The 20,371-nt window shown below is 39.4% G+C and overlaps 1 protein-coding gene across 3 annotated transcripts in view; it reads left to right on the top strand.

Moving 5' to 3' along the window:
- slc4a4a (solute carrier family 4 member 4a) overlaps nt 1-20,371 on the top strand; it is a 95,418-nt gene that overhangs the window by 5,751 nt on the left and 69,296 nt on the right. For all 3 annotated transcript variants that reach the window (XM_066710632.1, XM_066710634.1, XM_066710633.1), the window contains exons 2-3: nt 3,830-3,903; nt 13,399-13,572. In XM_066710632.1, coding sequence (XP_066566729.1) covers nt 3,830-3,903; nt 13,399-13,572 — 248 coding nt within the window. The remainder of the gene's footprint in view (nt 1-3,829; nt 3,904-13,398; nt 13,573-20,371) is intronic.

Raw genomic sequence — 20,371 nt, 5'->3', positions numbered from 1 at the left:
CACTTACGATGAAATAATCTTGCAGGGAAGAGGTACTCTAGGTTAGATGACAACAGCTTGCAAAACAGTGGAATTTAAAAACAGCCCAGAGAACGGGACAAGGAAATTTCTGATATAGGGAGCTTGCAGCTTTTATGCCATTGGCGTGCAGGGATAAATGACATATTTGTTCTTGAAGGCAGTGTGCCTCAACAGCTTTCTTCTTCTTCTTCTGTGTCCAGCCCTTCTCCAAAATGCCACCACACCTATGGATTCAAATGACCTGCACAGACTGCCCAGTGAAGTCCTTATGACACTTTTTGCAAATGTATCCCCTAGGAAACATCTGGTGAGGAAGCACAGTTTGAGTAAAAATCAGTGCAGGTACCAGATATTGCAATGCAGGACTGCTTTCATCCCATAACTGTATTATGCAGCACAATCCCTCTCACTCCCTAGTAAAGATATTGCACTGTTAAATATCGGCATAACAAACAAGATAACAAAAGACAGCTCTCTTAGTTTTTATTTGGTGCCACCAAATGTTATCCATCCCAGTTATCCACATTTGATAAGCAGCTCAGCTGTCTAAAACACCTAAAACCCTCGCACTGTACAACAGGATATTCAGAGGGGATTTTTGTGAACAGATCGAATTTGATATCATCTCTTATTTCCCTTGCCTACTGAATCCCATATTAATGTGGCCTACTGAAGGTTTGTGTTGTGATTATTATTTGTATATTAAATGGATCTTCCAAAATCTCTACAACGCACACCAGGGCTTCAAAAGTCATGAGATCTACCATACTTGTCAACTCCTATGGGATATTTTACTGTGTTTAATGTGGTAATGTCAAAGTGGTTTCTCCAAGGTCCCAAGACCTAGTTTATACCTTCAGTTTGCACTCACTGCTCTATTTGATCATATTGTACCTTGCAGCATACATTTGGCACCAGCATTGACACATAGTGCTATATTTTTGTGTTCTAATATGCCATGTTTGCTACGCTGCTGTAAATCACTGATGCAAGCTATATTTTAGCTTGTTTTCATCCTCCCAGAAAAAGAGGCACCAATATTTTCTTCATGGCAAATCAAATTGACTATTGACCAAATTAATCAAACAAAGGAATGGAAACTAAAACAGTTAAATAACCTCCTGTGTATGTTTGACTTATTGATTTGTTAGAAGGCAGGTTCTCTCTCAGTATTCTCAAACTGCACTTGTGTTTTGTGAATCCTTACTGATATTTGGCTGCTTTAAGATACTTAATGTATGGATACTGTCTATCAGTTGGGTGCTACCGATTAAATACAAAGGTAAATGTATAAGCAACATATTGCATGCATGTGGATGTGGTGAAGCTTTTATGCAAATCTAGAGGCTGTTGAGTACTTTGCAGATAGACTATATGGACTAACAGGTTATACGGTTCTTGTTTACCTTGCACAGGAAGAGTAAGGTCATTAATATATAGGTAAAAATGCAATATAGTGACTAATGCTTTAGTTAAATTGTTGTGTTGCTCAGTTCTAAATATAGCCTTGTGCTTTTACAGTAGCCACACGTGTTTTTAAAAGGGCAGATGTTTATTTATTATTTATTTGATGATTTACCAGTCCTTATAGATAAGCAATTCAAGCTGCCAGAAGCATGATGATGTTTTAAATATTTTGCCCCAAAAATATGTTTTGTTAATTCATTATTGTGCATAAATATGTGTCTTCCTGTATCTTCAAATGCACATTTTAAAGTCTTCTGCCTGTCTGTGAAACCTAAAGCTTATATATTCTTTGTATTAGGTGGGAAGAAATTGTAAAACTAACTATATTGGTCTAGATACATTTGTTCTCATTAGTAATAGACACATATGGGAAGTCTTTCTTAAAACCAATATCTTACATATCTTATGTATCTTGTTTATCTCAGCTATATCACACTGTTGTTGTGTTCTCCATTAGATCACAACAGATCAGATGTATTACTCTTGTATTATTTTATTTGCCGCCACCAGATATTATCAATTTTACACCATCCCAAGTTGCCATCTGTTAATCAACCTGTCTCCAAGCTATAGGCTAACCCTGGCACTATACTATACAGAGAGATGCGGACAGAGACTTGTGTTGCGAGTCCCCAGCTTTTTTCACTAGCTTTTTGCACACAATCCTATAGCAGTTGTATTGACAACTAATACAACTCTCCTTGATGCCACGTCAGAAAACTTTTAGCCACAGGGGTCACTGTAGTGTGGCAGACAGAGATAACCGTGGCCAAATTCTCAGCCCACCTCGTCAGTTCTCTTCAGATTCGGCACGGCCTCTTGGGATATTCTTGTTGGTCATCTAGGACATAGTTCAGACAGGAGGCAGAGCCTAACCTGCCTCCTGGCACGTGTTTTCTAAAAACGATGGGGCTCTAAGCAACGGGGACTTTCAGTCTTTTGCAAACTTCCTTGTATATCAACAGTCAGTTAGGAGGGCGATAGTAATGCGGCACTGTCCGTGCCTGGCATGAGACGGACTGCCAAGGGAGGTGAAAATGAGTGCCAGTTGTACAAACACATCACGGTAATAAATCCTCAACAGGAATCTACTATTGCATTTTTTTAGTTGTTGTGCTGCACTGCTCAACCTCGTTAACCCCATACACTGCTTACTTGTCCGTAATTAATGTCTAACCTGCTTTTATTCACTAGCACACATTCATCAATGGTATATTTCTTGGTTTTATTCCTCACAAAATAAATTGAATATAGATCCAAAAAGATACACACCATCGCACATTTGAAATTCAAAAATTCAAGATTTTTATCTGGATTCTCATTTCACAACATATCAATTATCAAGATTTCAGCTCTGATAAAATATATTGCTGACATCTGAATGTTGAATTTCCGTTGAGAGCAGGGGCGTTTCTAGACTTCCAGTTTTAGGGGGGCTTCGAAACGGTGTCTAGGATCGAGGAGGGGGGGCGGTTTGGTGCTGACAATGTATTTTTCTGGTGTCAGAGCGCAGTGTTTTGCGATGTTACTTCTCCATTCTGGGATTCTTTTGTTGTATTATTTTTAGCGGGGCTGAGAGAAAATACAAGGGGAGGCCGACAGTGTTTTGTCCAAATGTTTGAACTCATAATCGTATTATTTTTAGGGGGGCTGAGAGAAAATACAGGGGATCTGAAGCCCCCATAAATAGGGTCTAGCGACGCCTCTGGTTGAGAGTACGCATCGGACTCGCTACAGGTGCGTTACAGGCCTGTGTCTTCCATCGAAGGCCTGTTATGTGCTCTTCTGTTACACTCTTAAGTATAGCTGGGCTTATCCCTAAACAGAAGTTCATTAAAGGGCTGCCACGTGATGGCAAGCTTGTGGCTGAGGTAATACTGAGGTCTGTGTGCAGTGACAGTATTACAGGCCAGCTGGAGTCAGCATCTCCGTGTGTGTGTGTGTGTTATTACACGGATGGTGCGCTAGAGAGGAGCTCTTGGAGAGCGCAGGATTTGCACAGAGCCGCTGGCTGTCACCTCCCGGGACATCAGACTCAATCAAACTTTACCCAACAAGCTGCCTCCCTGTGCCCCCTCCCCCCAGCACCCTCCTCGTCACCCTGCAGTGGATTAGATTGCTTATACCTGGCAGGAACTTTGTCCTTTCAAGGACAGGATTTCCACTCAATTGAGGCCATCTCAGAAGTGTCATTTAGTGTTGACGTTTGACAGAAATTGCAAGAGACAATCCTAAAAATGAGTAACAGTCTGCAGGTCAGCCATCCCAGGAGTCGGATCGGCTTGACCAGTTCGCTCCAGGAGAAGAGTGAACAGTCTTTCTTTCTTTTCTATTACTACAGGATGGAGGACGAGGCGGTGTTGGACCGTGGGGCGTCTTTCCTCAAGCATGTCTGCGATGAGGAAGAGGTCGAAGGTAAGCCAACGATACATTACACCTGTAAATTGATATGATGCATGGTGGCCATTGTACTCGTTTGCACCCCAACACTGTCTTCCAGTTGAGCGTTTCATTCATTGTGTTTCCTTGGATTTCATTTTCAGGCCAGTTTATTCTGCTCTTTCGCCATCCAGTATTTTTTTTTATTACATTTATGATTTTTTTAAATGAATTAAATTAATTAAATACAGATTTTAATGTCCTTTTTCTTTATGTCCATATCGTTCACACTCTTGTTGGTATGTTTAATTAGTAAAAAAAAAGTTTGCAGTTATCATTACATAAAGCTGAATATATAGGAGATAGTTGTGATCATGACATTTCTTATACCTCTTCTGTGTAAAACACTTGCTGATAAATGACTACTGCATAGATATTATAAACAGTATGGCAGGAGCATAATTGTAAGAATGTAAGAACATATTACATCCTCTGAACATTTTAAACAAATAAGGAGCTTTGGTGACAGTGTTTTGTCGCCTCATTTACCTTAAATCGAATTCCTTTATAATCCTTTTCCTGCTGCTAGTCTCATACTTAGTGTGTCCTGCATGGGGCACAATCCACTCGCTGGCTTCCTGTTGCTCTCTATGCCCCCTTTTGCTTTCTCTGTGGGTATCTGCTTTGAAAAAAGGTTACAGCACCCGTCCGTGGGCCTCTTCATTTTCAACCCCTTTTTTTTGGTTTTCACTTAAAGTTCAATTCTTCCAGAAACGATATCATGTTAAACTGTTTACAGACTTGTTTGGAAAGAAGGAGACTGCAGTCATTTTTATCTCTACCTCTTTTCTATAGAAGAGTCTGAATAACTCTCATTTTTAGGCAGTTGGTGTAGTCTGCCTCACTCACAGGCATGAGAGATTCAGTGTAAAGCAGGGAGTGATGGGGAAAGCAACACTGGATAAGTTCAACTATAGTTGCAGAACTGGAGATGTTTTTTTTAGGTTATTTCTCTATAGCACAGATGCTTTGCAAAACCATGCATGTCAATCAGCGACCTTTATCTTTCATATATTGGAGTAGAGCTTGACTTGATATCCAAGTCATTAGATTCAAATTGGTCTTGGAAGTGTGTTTACATTTAGTATGTGGTCACTAGAGGCGTGCTGAGCAATTATTTTTAATAATCAAACATGAATTCAGAATATATTTTTGTATTTAATAATGCAGAAAAAAACGATTGCAACATTATTGCAGCCCCATTATTTTGCCTACTAGATGATTTTCTCTCCAGTACTGGATTGCTTTTCTTACTGTTGATGGTCTATAGCTAAAAAGCAAGTGACAGCTCACTGGGTGAACAACACAAGACAACAACTTACATTTACATTAGTATTAATCAGAATATGCTTTCTCACAAAACTCATTGTACAGTTGTCACATGAACACGTCAGCAAGTCATTTTCAAATGAATGGTTACACCTTACACCTGGGGCAACTTTTTCTTTTCTTTTGCATTCTGTTGTATTTATATTGTCCGTGGCTAACAAAAGAGTACTTTATTTTGTTATCTGCTTTCCTGTTAATAGGTAATAATGTTGCAAATTATGTGGTACAATATGCTGCTAAACGGCGGTACTTTACATCTGGGTTTCAGAAGGTGGTGACCACTGTCCACAGACAGGGTTTCAGAAAAGCAGTTTTCATGTATTATTATTATATATATATATATATGTTTTTTTTTATTATTATTGCACCTTTATTCGTACCGAACTCACAATAACAAACATGCAATCATAAGTATTATAAAGGGTTAGCAGTGACTTGGTAAGGGTAATACTTAATATTGTTAAATCATATTTTAGGTAATATTTTAGTAAATCATATTATTTAAGTCAATAGCTGATTAGTTTATAGCATTTATTTCCTCTATTATAAAATGCACTGCAGGATAAGTGTGTGCAAACCACTTTAAATTCTTGATTTTCTTTGTAACATTCCATATGGTACTCAATGCTCCACAGTAAATTATGACTTTATATTAATTTCCTGACATAGCACAGACTTTCTTTAAACACGTGTATTCAATGACCACAAATACTTTTCATAATTAATTTTCTTCTTCTTCTAATTAATCATTTAATTATTATAACTTAGGTTAGTTCAACTGGAGTAGCTACATTGACACCTGTGGGATATTAATTGAATTACAAGTGGATAAATACAAGTTGTGAAAAACGCAAGGCCCAAATGATATTATACTCACTTTGCTTAATGTAATATTACTCTTCCCCACTGAACTCCGCCTGTGCCATCCGCCATATTCCTACGTTCCGTCTTGTCATTTGTCAGTAGATTAAGTTTGCCTAGGAGTGAACGCCATGATTCGAATCTCTCAATTAATTCTCGCAGCTCTACTGCTCACAAGATTGGTCTCGGTTTTCCACAGAAGTTGTTAGATACAGCCTGTATTCCACACAGTTATCAGCAGGATGGGGAAAAGAACGTCTCAGGCTTAATTCATACCAAGCAGAAGCCACTACTGATGTACATGTACTTTCTGAGGACCAGTGCTGTTTCCAGCAAATGGTCTATACAGGTATCTTCAAGCACGTATGTGGAAAAAGCATTTGTAATTTCTCATGCTGTTGGGCTAAGTCTTGGTGGAGTAATTATGTGGGGGGTGTTCCCCAGGCTGGGGAAGTTAGCAAGTTACATCCTAGGAATACCTGAGCTTTTGTCTGACCAATTGAACCCACCAATGCTTCATTGTAGCCCCAATTAACCATGGCTGATTCGAGAATGAGTGCACTACTGTCCCGTGTGCTGGATGTGAGTAGATCTTCAGCATCTCCCCCTTGTGACCACAGCCACCCAATCACTGCAGCTCACTAATCTCATAATATCATAAATATTATGGAAATATTTATTGATTTGGTATGAATGCAGTGTAAAGCCGTAAAGCCATCTAATTATGTCAAAACATAATTATGATTTTATCTTTTTTGACTTCTTAACACTTGACTTCTTCTTTAATGCATGAAGACATCTGTATGCATTTAACTTTTTATTAGACCATTCTGTCCGTATTTTAATATCAGGGGTGGGAATACAGCAAATCCGTCAAGACTGAAAATCCAAGTTGGTGTGCGAGGCAAGGTGAATTTGTAGTAGTTAGTATAGCTGCACTTATACAAATACAAAACAAATATGTATAAATACTGTATGTATATGAAACATACAAAACAAACACTGTGCACAGCAATGAACAAAAACTTTTCAGTTTTACTGATGAGCACAAATTATCCAAATCCCCCATCCCCACAATTTTTTTTTTTTAAATACGAAAGATCTTTTTGCTCTTATCGCATTTCTTTAACACCAAGAGTCATGGGTCTCTGAAACAAACTACCTATCCATTGCACTGAATTGGAGTCTCTGAGATCCTTCAAGAAAAGACTTGATGAGATTGTTGGATTAGCAATCGAAGGAGCAGAGCAGCCTTCTTAACATTCCTGCAGTAATTATGTGTCTTAATCCAGTCTATAACTGAGGGTATCCCTGGCTTCTCTGGCTTCACTGAACTGTCTTAATTAAAAAATAAAAATAGCCTAAAAACAAATATTGTTAATGTATATATGAGCGCAGTTATCCACCATGAGAATGTTTATTGCTCCCGTCCATAGCAGCCCTGCTTTCTGCAAGATTTTGTCAATGTCTTAATGGATATTGACAGCTGTGCCTATATTTTGTTTTAAGGAAGCCAGGTAATTGGTTACCACATACCCTTCCACTGTGCCGTAGAAATGAACATGAATATTTATATTCATTGAAAAGTTAGTGACCTCATCTACATTTAATCTACATTTGTCCTCCAAAACTTTCTTGCAGATACCAATTAGATCAGGAATAATGACAAATGGCAAACTGCCACATGACATGTTGTGCCTATCCCCTCTGTGATTGGCTCAGCACCTGGAAGGGTGTGGTTACTTAGATGTGCTGAAAATAATGTGATATACCATGAATCTTTTGTATGGTGATTCCGACGGACCTTTTTGTCATTACTTCTGTAAATCAGATTCAAACAATACTGTCCCTGTATGCCAGTTTTCCGTACCCACTGTGCCCATCACCTGTTTAAAGCATGTCTTTCTTGGCACGGCTGCCAAGGCCATTTATTTTTCACAGTTTTGTCAATGCGTTTTATGTCATTCCGTGCTTCAAGAAAACCAGCATGCCGAATCCTCTGTTCCATTTACATGGTAAACAAGAAATGTGGGCAACAAAGAGTGCTATCAAAAGTGATTTTTGCCACCCAGGTGTGCATTATAAAACAAAAAAGCGTACTGAAAACGGGTTGTGTGTATAGCACTAGAAGAAAACTTCCCCTTAATCCACCCTGACCCCGATATCTAAACCGTCCAAATGACCCCATCCACAGATGGAAAACGTCTAGCCCTGTATGCCTGTAATGCCAAGTACTATAGTGACGTAGCAGAAACAGAATGAGTTCTACCCAAGTAGTTGTAGTCTGAGCTTTCATCAGTACCATAAGAACCAAAGGAAAGATCTTTATTTTCTTCCTTACAGAGTAATCTGTAGTACATCAGTTTAGGACACTAAATCTTACTCAGATAGGCCAACTTTACGGAAGCAAGATTCAACATACAGCCACTGTAATCACATTTAATAGCAATGCAATAATATATCATGACATTGTACATTTTGTGTTAAGCACAATCTTACCCCTGTTAGCTTTCTGAGGGTACTCCATTGATTGTTTTGGGAACACTTTGTAGCATACAGACTTATTAGCATACCTTGTGGGCCAAGTGGCGCTCTGCCACCTTTCGCATTGATCAAAACTAGTCCCCTGACTCTGTTACTGGGGTAACTGGATGCAAACAACACCAGTGATTGAATGAGCAGAACCAGGCTGACTGCAAACACAAGAAATTCTCTTCATCTTGTGATAAACATTTTGATTCAGACTTTTTTTTTATGTTATAAATCTCCTCACGAAAGGACAGGAAGTTCAATACAAGGAAGCTTTGCAAGTCAGAGAACATGGAGATTGGGTTCCTGGCGCTTATTTAAAAGTAATTTTCCCACCTTTCATTAGCTTTAGGATTATTTCCATGCTTCCTTCACTGACCGTGGGGTTTGATTTGTTTTTGATGTGCATTATAAGCTCATCAAAGTCTTTTATTCAGATCACACACTACTCCCAGCCCCCTTCCCCGGTCTGGTTTAGATGGGATTTCTGAAAGAGCTGTAAAGCCTGTAAAAGCAAGCATATGTGAAAATGATTAAACACAAAATGCAGAAACAGAATATTTTGAAAAAAAGACCCACAGAGTTTTTGTTTTTGTAAAAAAACTAAACCAAACAAAAACTTAAAGGCTATGCACACCTATATCTTAATTAGTATATACATTCTCCCATATCTGTAAATGTATTTTTTACATTCAATCAATGTCTGATTAGATTGTGTCCATTAAAAAAACAAACCTGTAACTATAGATGTATATAATTTTTGACAAGCAAACATAATCTGATAAAAGGTAACCATTGAAAAACAGAACACATGGATTGACTGTAGTTAATTATGTTGCCATAACAGATCTGAATCTGTGCGTGACCAGTGGGTCAGAGGAGCATGCAGGAACCATGCCTGTTCCAGTGCACACTACTGTCAGTGCTGATGCCTGGTAATACGGGCAATTTGTAGAGGGCAACAAAGGATCTGTCAACATCATGTCTTCTTGTCACCACCCTGGTGACACACACGTCACTAATGTTATAATCTTCTAGCTTTTGGGCAGCACCACAGCTATGACCTACACTTTTCCTTTTCATAATTCACTTTTGAAAGTTCTTAAAAAAAAAAAAAAAAAAAAATATATATATATATATATATATATATATATATATATATATACACACTCACCTAAAGGATTATTAGGAACACCTGTTCAATTTCTCAATGCAATTATCTAACCAACCAATCACATGGCAGTTGCTTCAATGCATTTAGGGGTGTGGTCCTGGTCAAGACAATCTCCTGAACTCCAAACTGAATGTCTGAATGGGAAAGAAAGGTGATTTAAGCAATTTTGAGCGTGGCATGGTTGTTGGTGCCAGACGGGCCGGTCTGAGTATTTCACAATCTGCTCAGTTACTGGGATTTTCACGCACAACCATTTCTAGGGTTTACAAAGAATGGTGTGAAAAGGGAAAAAACATCCAGTATGTGGCAGTCCTGTGGGCGAAAATGCCTTGTTGATGCTAGAGGTCAGAGGAGAATGGGCCGACTGATTCAAGCTGATAGAAGAGCAACTTTGACTGAAATAACCACTCGTTACAACCGAGGTATGCAGCAAAGCATTTGTGAAGCCACAACACGTACAACCTTGAGGCGGATGGGCTACAACAGCAGAAGACCCCACCGGGTACCACTCATCTCCACTACAAATAGGAAAAAGAGGCTACAATTTGCACAAGCTCACCAAAATTGGACAGTTGAAGACTGGAAATATGTTGCCTGGTCTGATGAGTCTCGATTTCTGTTGAGACATTCAGATGGTAGAGTCAGAATGTGGCGTAAACAGAATGAAAACATGGATCCATCATGTCTTGTTACCACTGTGCAGGCTGGTGGTGGTGGTGTAATGGTGTGGGGGATGTTTTCTTGGCACTCTTTAGGCCCCTTAGTGCCAATTGGGTATCGTTTAAATGCCACGGCCTACCTGAGCATTGTTTCTGACCATGTCCATCCCTTTATGACCACCATGTACCCATCCTCTGATGGCTACTTCCAGCAGGATAATGCACCATGTCACAAAGGTCTAATCATTTCAAATTGGTTTCATGAACATGACAATGAGTTCACTGTACTAAACTGGCCCCCACAGTCACCAGATCTCAACCCAATAGAGCATCTTTGGGATGTGGTGGAACGGGAGCTTCGTTCCCTGGATGTCCATCCCACAAATCTCCATCAACTGCAAGATGCTATCCTATCAATATGGGCCAACATTTCTAAAGAATGCTTTCAGCACCTTGTTGAATCAATGCCATGTAGAATTAAGGCAGTTCTGAAGGCGAAAGGGGGTCAAACACAGTATTAGTATGGAGTTCCTAATAATCCTTTAGGTGAGTGTATATATATATATATATATACACCGATCAGCCATAACATTATGACCACTGACAGGTGAAGTGAATGACACTGATAATGTTGTTATCATGGCACCTGTCAGTGGGTGGGATATCTTAGGCAGCAAGTGAACATTTTGTCCTCAAAGTTGATGTGTTAGTAGCAGGAAAAATGGGCAAGCGTAAGAATCTGAGCGACTTTGACAAGGGCCAAATTGTGATGGCTAGACGACTGGGTCAGAGCATCTCCAAAACTGCAGCTCTTTTGGGGTGTTGGCTCCTAGGTTACATTTTTGTATTTATTAGTCGTGGGGACAAAAAGATGTCCATTTCTGTGCATTAGTTTATTGTCAGAATATATTGTGCGTTTGCATTACAACTGAATACCTGAACTGACAGGATGAATGTGATGTTAGAAGCATTTTTATTTTGGGGGTAGGGACTGTGCCACACAAATGGCAAAAACTGTGTTCTCCACAAATTGCTGTTACTCACATTAGTGTGCCGCTCCATTGTAAAGTTCAAAATAAAGGCATATGTCTACACAATTAAAGTATGACCGGAATATTATTTTATTCCAGATGGTACAAAAAGAGGACAGTATGCGTTTCCCTTGCTGTTATGTTTTGCTTTACTAAAATTAATTTTATTTTCATTTTGTACAATGTATGTGGGATTATAGCAGGAGTTTAACAAACAAGTAACTGAGCATTGTTGTTCCCCAGAATGCACTTGCCTTTTGATAGAAGCATTGTTCTGCAGGATGGTGTCATGTGGCCACATAGACTCATAGCTCATGGTTATCAGACCGAGCTCTTCCCTATGAACACCCCCTGTTACTGAGCTAACAATACCTCTCTAGGATGAAAGGGAGGTTTTATTTCAAATTTTTTAGCAGTTGCAGCTGTTTTTTCTTCTAAGAGAAAAAATGATCCAATTAATCAGAAAACGTCTATGAAGAAAAACATTTCAAAATAAGGCTTTACCGAAACAAAACAAACACAAAAATACAAACAGGCAGATGATCGTCTAAGTGTTGCATCTTGTTGTATATTATTATTAAAGTTAGCTTCACAATGTAAGAAATGAAGGGTTACGTTTGTATGTAGGGGGTGAAGTCTGAGTATTTGACTCACAGGTGTGTGCATTACTTGTAAAGCATTACTGCAGCACACAGCATTTAAAAAACACTGTTCATTGATTTCCAGTTTCTTAAGTGCTGCATTTAGAAAGTCCATTTACAAAGCCATTTAATCATTAAAGGCTGTTAAAATTAAGAAAGATAAGCCTTCAAAGTGTGAACCTTAAGTGTACAATGCTATTAGTAGTATGGCAATGCTGGCTGTTGCCTACGCTGTTAAATATTATTAAAGGAAGTACTGAGTAAGAACATATCTTGGAACTAGGACTTACAGGCCTGTTCTATCCCGTTGTGGCCTGAATCTCAGGAAAGGTTCTGCTGAAGTAGCTACAAAATAAAAACATTCACATGTACCTGCTACTTTTGTTTCAACCAGCTGCTAGAGTGATTGCGTACTGTGCACTCTGTACATCTGGCAGACAAGTCATTTTTCAAAAGTTGCATCCTGGAAAAGCTTAGCCATTTCCTGTATAAATTACATTAAGGAAGTGGTTGGCATTTATTTACATCCTCACTTTATGGCAAATGACTAGAGTCCCCTCCCAATAGTCCAGAAGGAAACAATTGACACCCAATTCCTGACTTCACCGTCTTGTTTAACATTTCCCTTCACAGTGTAAACATCCAGGTTTCTCAGGAGACTCGGTGATGTTATTTGACAACTGAAAAACCAGTTTGTCTAGTGTCTCAAGACCATTACGTCCAATTTTTGCCTTGTTTGGTAATGTTTTTATTTAAGTAAGTAACTCATATAATATGTCCATGACTAAAATCAAACCTTTTCTGGAGACATTTTTACATTGTTTGCTCTGTGCATTTAACCTGTGTGCAGTTCACATTGAACTTGAGATTTGCGTCAGATTTGCTCTTATGCTTTTACTGATGAATGAGTCATTTGGACTTCAAAATAATGTTGATATAAAGTCAGTCTATAAATGCAGTCTCACATCAGTGGCGTAATGTTTACGGTTTGTTTCGGCGTATTCGTACAGGGACAGGTTGTTGGTTTAGCCTGCTCCTATATTTACTGCAGTTAATGCTTAGTATTTGACACAATTACCGAATAGAAGCCATTGTATTGTATAAAAGTACATGTGTTGTTTTAGGTAAGAAAACACATCCTCAAGTTTGATTGTATTTTTTTTTGTAGTTGCTGTGTTGCTAATTGTTAAGCATTCAATTGCACAAATTCCAGCACTGAAAGTGATGCATTGTTTCTCTTTCTGCAGGTCACCGCACCATTTACATTGGGGTAAGTGTGCCCAAGAGCTACAGGAGGCGCAGACGCCACAGGAGGAGGACGCCACACAAGGACAGGAAGGAGAAAGTGACAGAAAATGCCTCTGACAAGTCGGACGTGGAGAACAACGATGAGACCAGCAACAGCATTCTCAAACCCCTCAGTAAGTCGTGCAAAGTACTTGTCATTCCAATTAGAGCCAATTATGTTTTCTCAGCAAAAAGACACTCTCTCATGGAAAAAGGCCCTTGGCCATCACCGGCCATCCAGGGAAGAGAATGCTGACTCCACTCCGTCAATTCAGATATCCGGCATTGCTCTGCTGGGTATGGAGTGTATTTAGACAGATATGACGGATCCGCAGCGTGTAAGTAATAGCCACACAAATGGGACTGGATTGTTTAATGTTAGTCACTGCGAGTGGAAGTTGGGAGCTGAGAGTTGCCCTACATCTCCGGGAGATTGCTTTCTGCCCAAGGGTTTCTCTGGCTGTAATTCTTCAAGTGTTTATGCTTCTGTGGCTACTGGGCAGGGGATATTACTAATGCTAGATTCGCTGTAAAGGAGAGAGCTGTGCAGTGAATCCAGAACTAAACCGCTGGAACGCAATTTCGAAGTTTGCAGGCACTGATAACCACAAAGTGATCTGTCAGAACCCCTGAGTACAGCGTGGAGTTATAGTTGAGTTTGTAATTTCAGACAAATTGGTTATATTGTGAAAAGTACAAAACATACAGCTTAGGATTCTTTGTATTGTAAACTGTAGGATTAATTGTAGTATTGAGTGTTATTTAAATATTCTTCTGCAGCAAAACCTTTCATTTACTCTTTAATATGAAGATTATAACAAACGTATTTAACATTTAAAAACAGAAAATTAATATAATAGGAAAATAATTGTACTAATGACATGGGAATAATAATTTCCTTTTAAAATGTGATTGATTTTGCTTATGGCTCAGAGCTTTCTTTTGAACAAGGGTGATGTCTACATTTGTTCTTATGTCACTTTCTTTCTGAAAGCTTACCGCTTGTGTTTGCAAAAGCTTGGGATGTTTCTCCATTTAAGATATACCTCCCTTAAGGAAGACAAATTACTTTTATAATCTTCAGTTGTTCCTGTTTTTAAACATTTAACATTTCCTTCCTGACAAGACCAAACTCATTGGAACACTTTTTGAAATTAATAAAATGTGACTAAACTGACATTGATGGCCAAGTCACACACAAACACCTATATATATATATATATATATATATATATATATATATATATATATATATATATATATATATATATATATACCGATCAGCCATAACATTATGACCACTGACAGGTGAAGTGAATAACACTGATAATCTCGTTATCATGGCACCTGTCAGTGGGTGGGATATATTAGGCAGCAAGTGAACATTTTGTCCTCAAAGTTGATGTGTTAGAAGCAGGAAAAATGGGCAAGCGTAAGGATCTGAGCGACTTTGACATGGTCCAAATTGTGATGGCTAGACGACTGGGTCAGAGCATCTCCAAAACTGCAACTCTTGTGGGGTGTTCCTGGTCTGCAGTGGTCAGTACCTATCAAAAGTGGTCCAAGGAAGGAAAAGCGGTGAACTGGTGACAGGGTCATGGGCGGCCAAGGCTCATTGACGCACGTGGGGAGCGAAGGCTGGCCCGTGTGGTCCGATCCAACAGACAAGCTACTGTAGCTCAAATTGCTGAAAAAGTTCATGCTGGTTCTGATAGAAAGGTGTCAGAACACACAGTGCATCGCAGTTTGTTGCGTATGGGGCTGCATAGCCGCAGACCAGTCAGGGTGCCCATGCTGACCGCTGTCCACTGCCGAAAGCGCCTACAATGGGCACGTGAGCATCAGAACTGGACCACGGAGCAATGGAAGAAGGTGGCCTGGTCTGATGAATCACGAGTTCAAGGTGTTGACTTGGCCTCCAAATTCCCCAGATCTCAATCCAATCGAGCATCTGTGGGATGTGCTGGACAAACAAGTCCGATCCATGGAGGCCCCACCTCGCAACTTACAGGACTTAAAGGATCTGCTGCTAACGTCTTGGTGCCAGATACCACAGCACACCTTCAGAGGTCTAGTGGAGTCCATGCCTCGACGGGTCAGGGATGTTTTGGAGACAAAAGGGGGACCTACACAATATTAGGCAGGTGGTCATAATGTTATGGCTGATCGGTGTATATGGTCACACATAAACACATTGTATTTATTACCAAATGTAAAGTTGATGATTCTATAGATCAGATTCTGACCCAATTCTGATCTTTGAGACTCCAGTATCCATTTTTTTCCCTCTCCAACTGAGCTCTGCTATTTGATTGAACCCTTAATTGAACTGCAAATGTGCTAATTAGACTTTTCAAACTAGCTTCAGTTCTGAAAAGTAACTTCACACTTTCCACATTTAAAGAGCCAAATCAGTTCTAATGAAGCAAATAATTAGTTCAATTAGAGCATATCAGATATAGAAAACATAAAGTTCTGTTTAAGAAATAAACAATATCAATGATATTTAAAACTGGCTGCTGCTCTGTTTCCTTTTTAAGGAATTTAATGGTCGAATGAACAAGACACTAGTATTCTCTTAGATGCAATTAGATTTAATTGTGGAAACTTCCCTAGGGATATTTATAAACCCATTAAGTTATAAAAAGTTTTACAGTATGGCCTCTTTAATGCATGACAGTAATATGCTCTTGAAAAATAACCCCAAATCAGAGAAAGAGACAGAAGACACAGTTAAAATAACTTTTAGGAAAAATTAGATGATACACACTTTAATATACCCATTGAAATAAAACTACAATTTGCAGAATGACTTGCCTCATAATCTGACTGCATCCCCTTTTTGTGCATTATAGCACTTTGTCATTCATTCAGAATTAAATGTGAAAGCATAGACAGTAGAAATGTACCAAAAGAACAAATAATCGGATTTACGTGAATCCAAAATTCCAAACATGAGAACTGACACACAATGTCATTTTATTCTGTTGTCACAATACAGCCATTATGAACAATAGACACATTTTATAGCAGCAAATATCTGTGGAAAACATCATTTTATCTTTCGTATTTTTCTAATACAATACATACTCATGCCTTATATTTTATTTTCAGCAGCTGCTCTGCGCAGATCAAAGCAACCTTTCACTCACACACGCGCACACACACTGAGACACCCACATGGCCTTATTTAACTTTCCTGCTGTCCACCAGGCCCTTTTATCCCTGAGATCTAACACAAATCTACATCACTCTTATCTGGAAGAGGGGAGCCATTTACAGGACATTTCTTCTGTAGGTTAATATTTGGCAGAATATTATAGAGAGCACCATTGAAACAATACTGGATGTGTTTGCAGCTGAATCACCACAGACCTGTCAAAGGCCCACCAAGTTAGAAATTTCCCAATGTATGTTTTCTTTTTCTTGCTGTGGTTTGGACCACTGGTCAATGTGAACGTTCATTACATTATCATAGCCCTGTATTTCTCATTAACTATCAGTGTGAAAAGATTGGAAGTATATTTCCTAGAAATGTTTCTTAAAAGCCAAATATCTGTGTTGTAATTATAGTGTCACCCCTTGTGCCAGAGATGGAAGTAATAATGTGATCAATGATATATTGTTCATCCTCCTGATGTTTTTGCGGTTTTTTGAGAAGCTTTTCAACCTTAAAAAAACCAAACTATAGATCATATTTTATGTACTTGGCCATCATATGATCCAGCAAGAGCCTACAGCCATCTCTGTAATGGGACTCATGGATGAATTCATTCCAAGCGTAGTGAAATACAATGGGTAGAAAATGAAGTTATAATCGTTGATGTTAAAATACATTAGCAATTAATAGACTACAAGGACTGCAGAGCTTTCCTCCACAGAAGGAATTTAGAGACACCAGCAGGGATTTTAGAGGAACAAGGTTAATAAAAAGGGTCTAAGTTTGGGAGATAGTTGAACAGTCTTCACAACATTCACAACTGCTTTCAATGTGTATTAAGCCAGTTCTTTTGATGACACTCAAAACCTCATTTTTTGTTTTGTTTTGCATTTTATTTATGTGATGTAACTTTAAAATCATGTCTTTAAGATGGTCATCCTCCACCACTCTTATGACCTCTGACCTTTTCTGCACTGCCGTGGAGTTTAAATCGTGCCTATTGTGTATGTGAAATCCACTACTCTAACACGCCTCTAGTGTCGTGATGTCTTTGAGATGACTGCATTGTAAACCGTGTATTCCTCAAGCTATATCGTCCCTACAGAAACAAACTAACATTAGCACTTATATGTGATGTATTGGTAACTCCCAGTATGACACAGAGCCCTTACAAAAGATTAGATTCTGTTTACCCAAATCGCCAAATCTTCATGTACTATCAGAAATAGAATTGCCATTTGCTTCACATACAGCTTTGAAGAACAACTCATTCTTACCCAGTTGAGTTACAGTCTTAAAAGAGAGCAGGAGACTATTTTCAGACCGTGATCGACAGCGACCTGAACGCCGTCAACTGTCAGAGCCAGCCTTCTTCATTAAACCAGAGACGACAAACCTCCCCAGAGTGGAGACTGATTCCAGTTTCCCCCCTTTTCACCCCTCTGATGCTGCTGTCGACCTGAAGGCCTTCTACCCTTCCTTCACCTTTCATGACCCCAAGCAGATGTTCATGAAGTACGCCTACGCCCCCTGTGTACACTGGGCCACTGGTTAGCTGTCAGAGGAATTATCTGAACACTCAGCTATGCCACTCGTGGTCCCTGTCCAAACATTAACTGAAGCAGTAGAAGACACGGCTTCTGGGGATCAGACACCAGTGGCACCAACTAAGGCCTCTGCTTCTGGTGAACAAAACAATACTGAGCCAACAGAAGAGTCTGCCTCTTGTCACCAAACCACAGCTGTATCCACTCAGGACTCTGTTCTACGTGGTGAAACTACATCAGTGACAATTTAGGACCTCGAATTTGGTGACCAAACCCCAACAGTCCAAATTCAACACTGTGCTGCTGGTGAACAAACCGCAACTGGACTTACTGAGGATTCTGCGCCAACTTATCCAGCTTCTGGTGAAGAAACCCCAAATGTTCCAAATGAACAACACGCCTCTAATGATCAATGTCTGAATGTAGGAATTGAAGACTTTGTCTGCCATTCCCAAACTCAGACCGCCGTGACTAAGGACCACACCTTACAGAAAAATACAGGTTGCTGCTTCCTCGCACCCTATAGGGCACTGTGGAGGTGCTGGAAGAAAAGCCGTGAATCCACTACTTCTAAGAGGCACAGTGATCAGAACAACAGAGGAAGCGCTGAAAATGGGGGATGCACACGAGTTGGAGGCAGAAAATGAGACCATGGCTTCATCGACCAATGAACAATAAAGCCCTCTCAGATCTACCAATTCCACACTATATTGTGCTATTTATATAATCTATATTTATACACTTCACCGAAATAATAAAATCATTATTGCATTATTAAACACATGCTTTTTGTTTTTAATGACAAATCTAAATATTCTGAATCTGATACAACTGTACTAATTCATTTGAAGGCTAGCAATCACTTTAACCATACCGACAATGGATATTTATGCATTGCATTGGCAATTTAAAAAAAATGTAGATGATTGTAGAGCTCTGCTAATAATGTACATTTCACAGTGATTGTATCTTGGTTGCCCTAAATTGAAAACACAATTGGATGGATGACACCAGGAATAATTGTACTGTTTATTTTCAATATATGGAGCATATCCCTTGATTTGTGTGACTGAGGGTCGGGTATAGGGACACAACTCTTGTAGTTTATTACAATAAGTTACCCTAGTTTACTCCAATCTCTATATTTCACAATCTCAACCAGATTTTCATTTTATTATAAGTTAAAGCGCAAATAATAATCAAAAATGGTTTGACCTTGACCTTTCAAAATAAATTGTTATTTCCACTTGCGGTCCTTAAAGCTAGAGTATGCAATCCTGAGAGGCCAGCAATTAGCAAGCTTGTTTTGAAATCATAGAGCCCGCCACGCCAGTCTCCAAAGCCACGCCCCCTCTATCACACATGCGCACACACACAGAGCAGAGTCTCAGCACCAGGAGGAGAGACGTGTGGGTGGAATCGATTGCAACAGTTTCAGATTACCGATCATTTTTTAGTCCTGTCCCTTCCACAGAAGATATATATACTTAAAGTATTGATTGCTATCAGGATGTGAAGAGACTTTCAACCAGTATAACAAAAAATGTTTCTGGAAAAGATTGCATACCCTACCATTAAGTGGCATTTAAACATTAAAAACTGCAGGGAAAACACTTTAACATTTTGTGTTTGTTCAAAATAAATCTGCTGCAGTAAGATTGAACCTGGCCATGTATATTTTACACGATAATCAACATCCAGGTAGAGGAAGTCTTGTCGCTGTGACGTTAATGTTGTTCCCATTAGTCTGGCATGCTTCAGCACAGCAAGGGCAACTGAGGACAAGAGAATGAAATGCATTTTGTAGTTTAGAAAAATGACTGTTCTTTTAGGACTTGTTTGTAAGTTCTTTGAATGTGAGAGCATTTGTCCTATAAGCACATGTTTTATAGAATGGGTTCTTGCAACATAAATGGGTTGTATTCCACTGAGGTCAGCGATCCCGGTTTGAGAGACTGCAGCCCTCTCTTGGCAACGGATCTATGTTAGGGTGTCCAAGAAAATGGGATTGGTTACTTGAGGATAGCCCCCATATGGTTGGGGCTTGGCCAAACTGTGGCAGAGTTGTGTGAGCTAGGACACCTTCTCGTTTAGGTCCTGCCCTTGGGATTGATGACCGCCTGCAAAGCAGGCAGACATCCCCCTCTGACAATCATGATCACCATCTATGATCGGCTAGTGGCCCAGGCCACCCCCACACCATAACACACACACTGCCATATTTGA

The sequence above is a fragment of the Amia ocellicauda genome, chromosome 8 (assembly GCF_036373705.1).
Source record: "Amia ocellicauda isolate fAmiCal2 chromosome 8, fAmiCal2.hap1, whole genome shotgun sequence".
NCBI classification, from domain to species: domain Eukaryota; kingdom Metazoa; phylum Chordata; class Actinopteri; order Amiiformes; family Amiidae; genus Amia; species Amia ocellicauda.
Note: the sequence above shows the minus strand (reverse complement) of the source record. Positions and strands in the feature narration are given on the sequence as shown.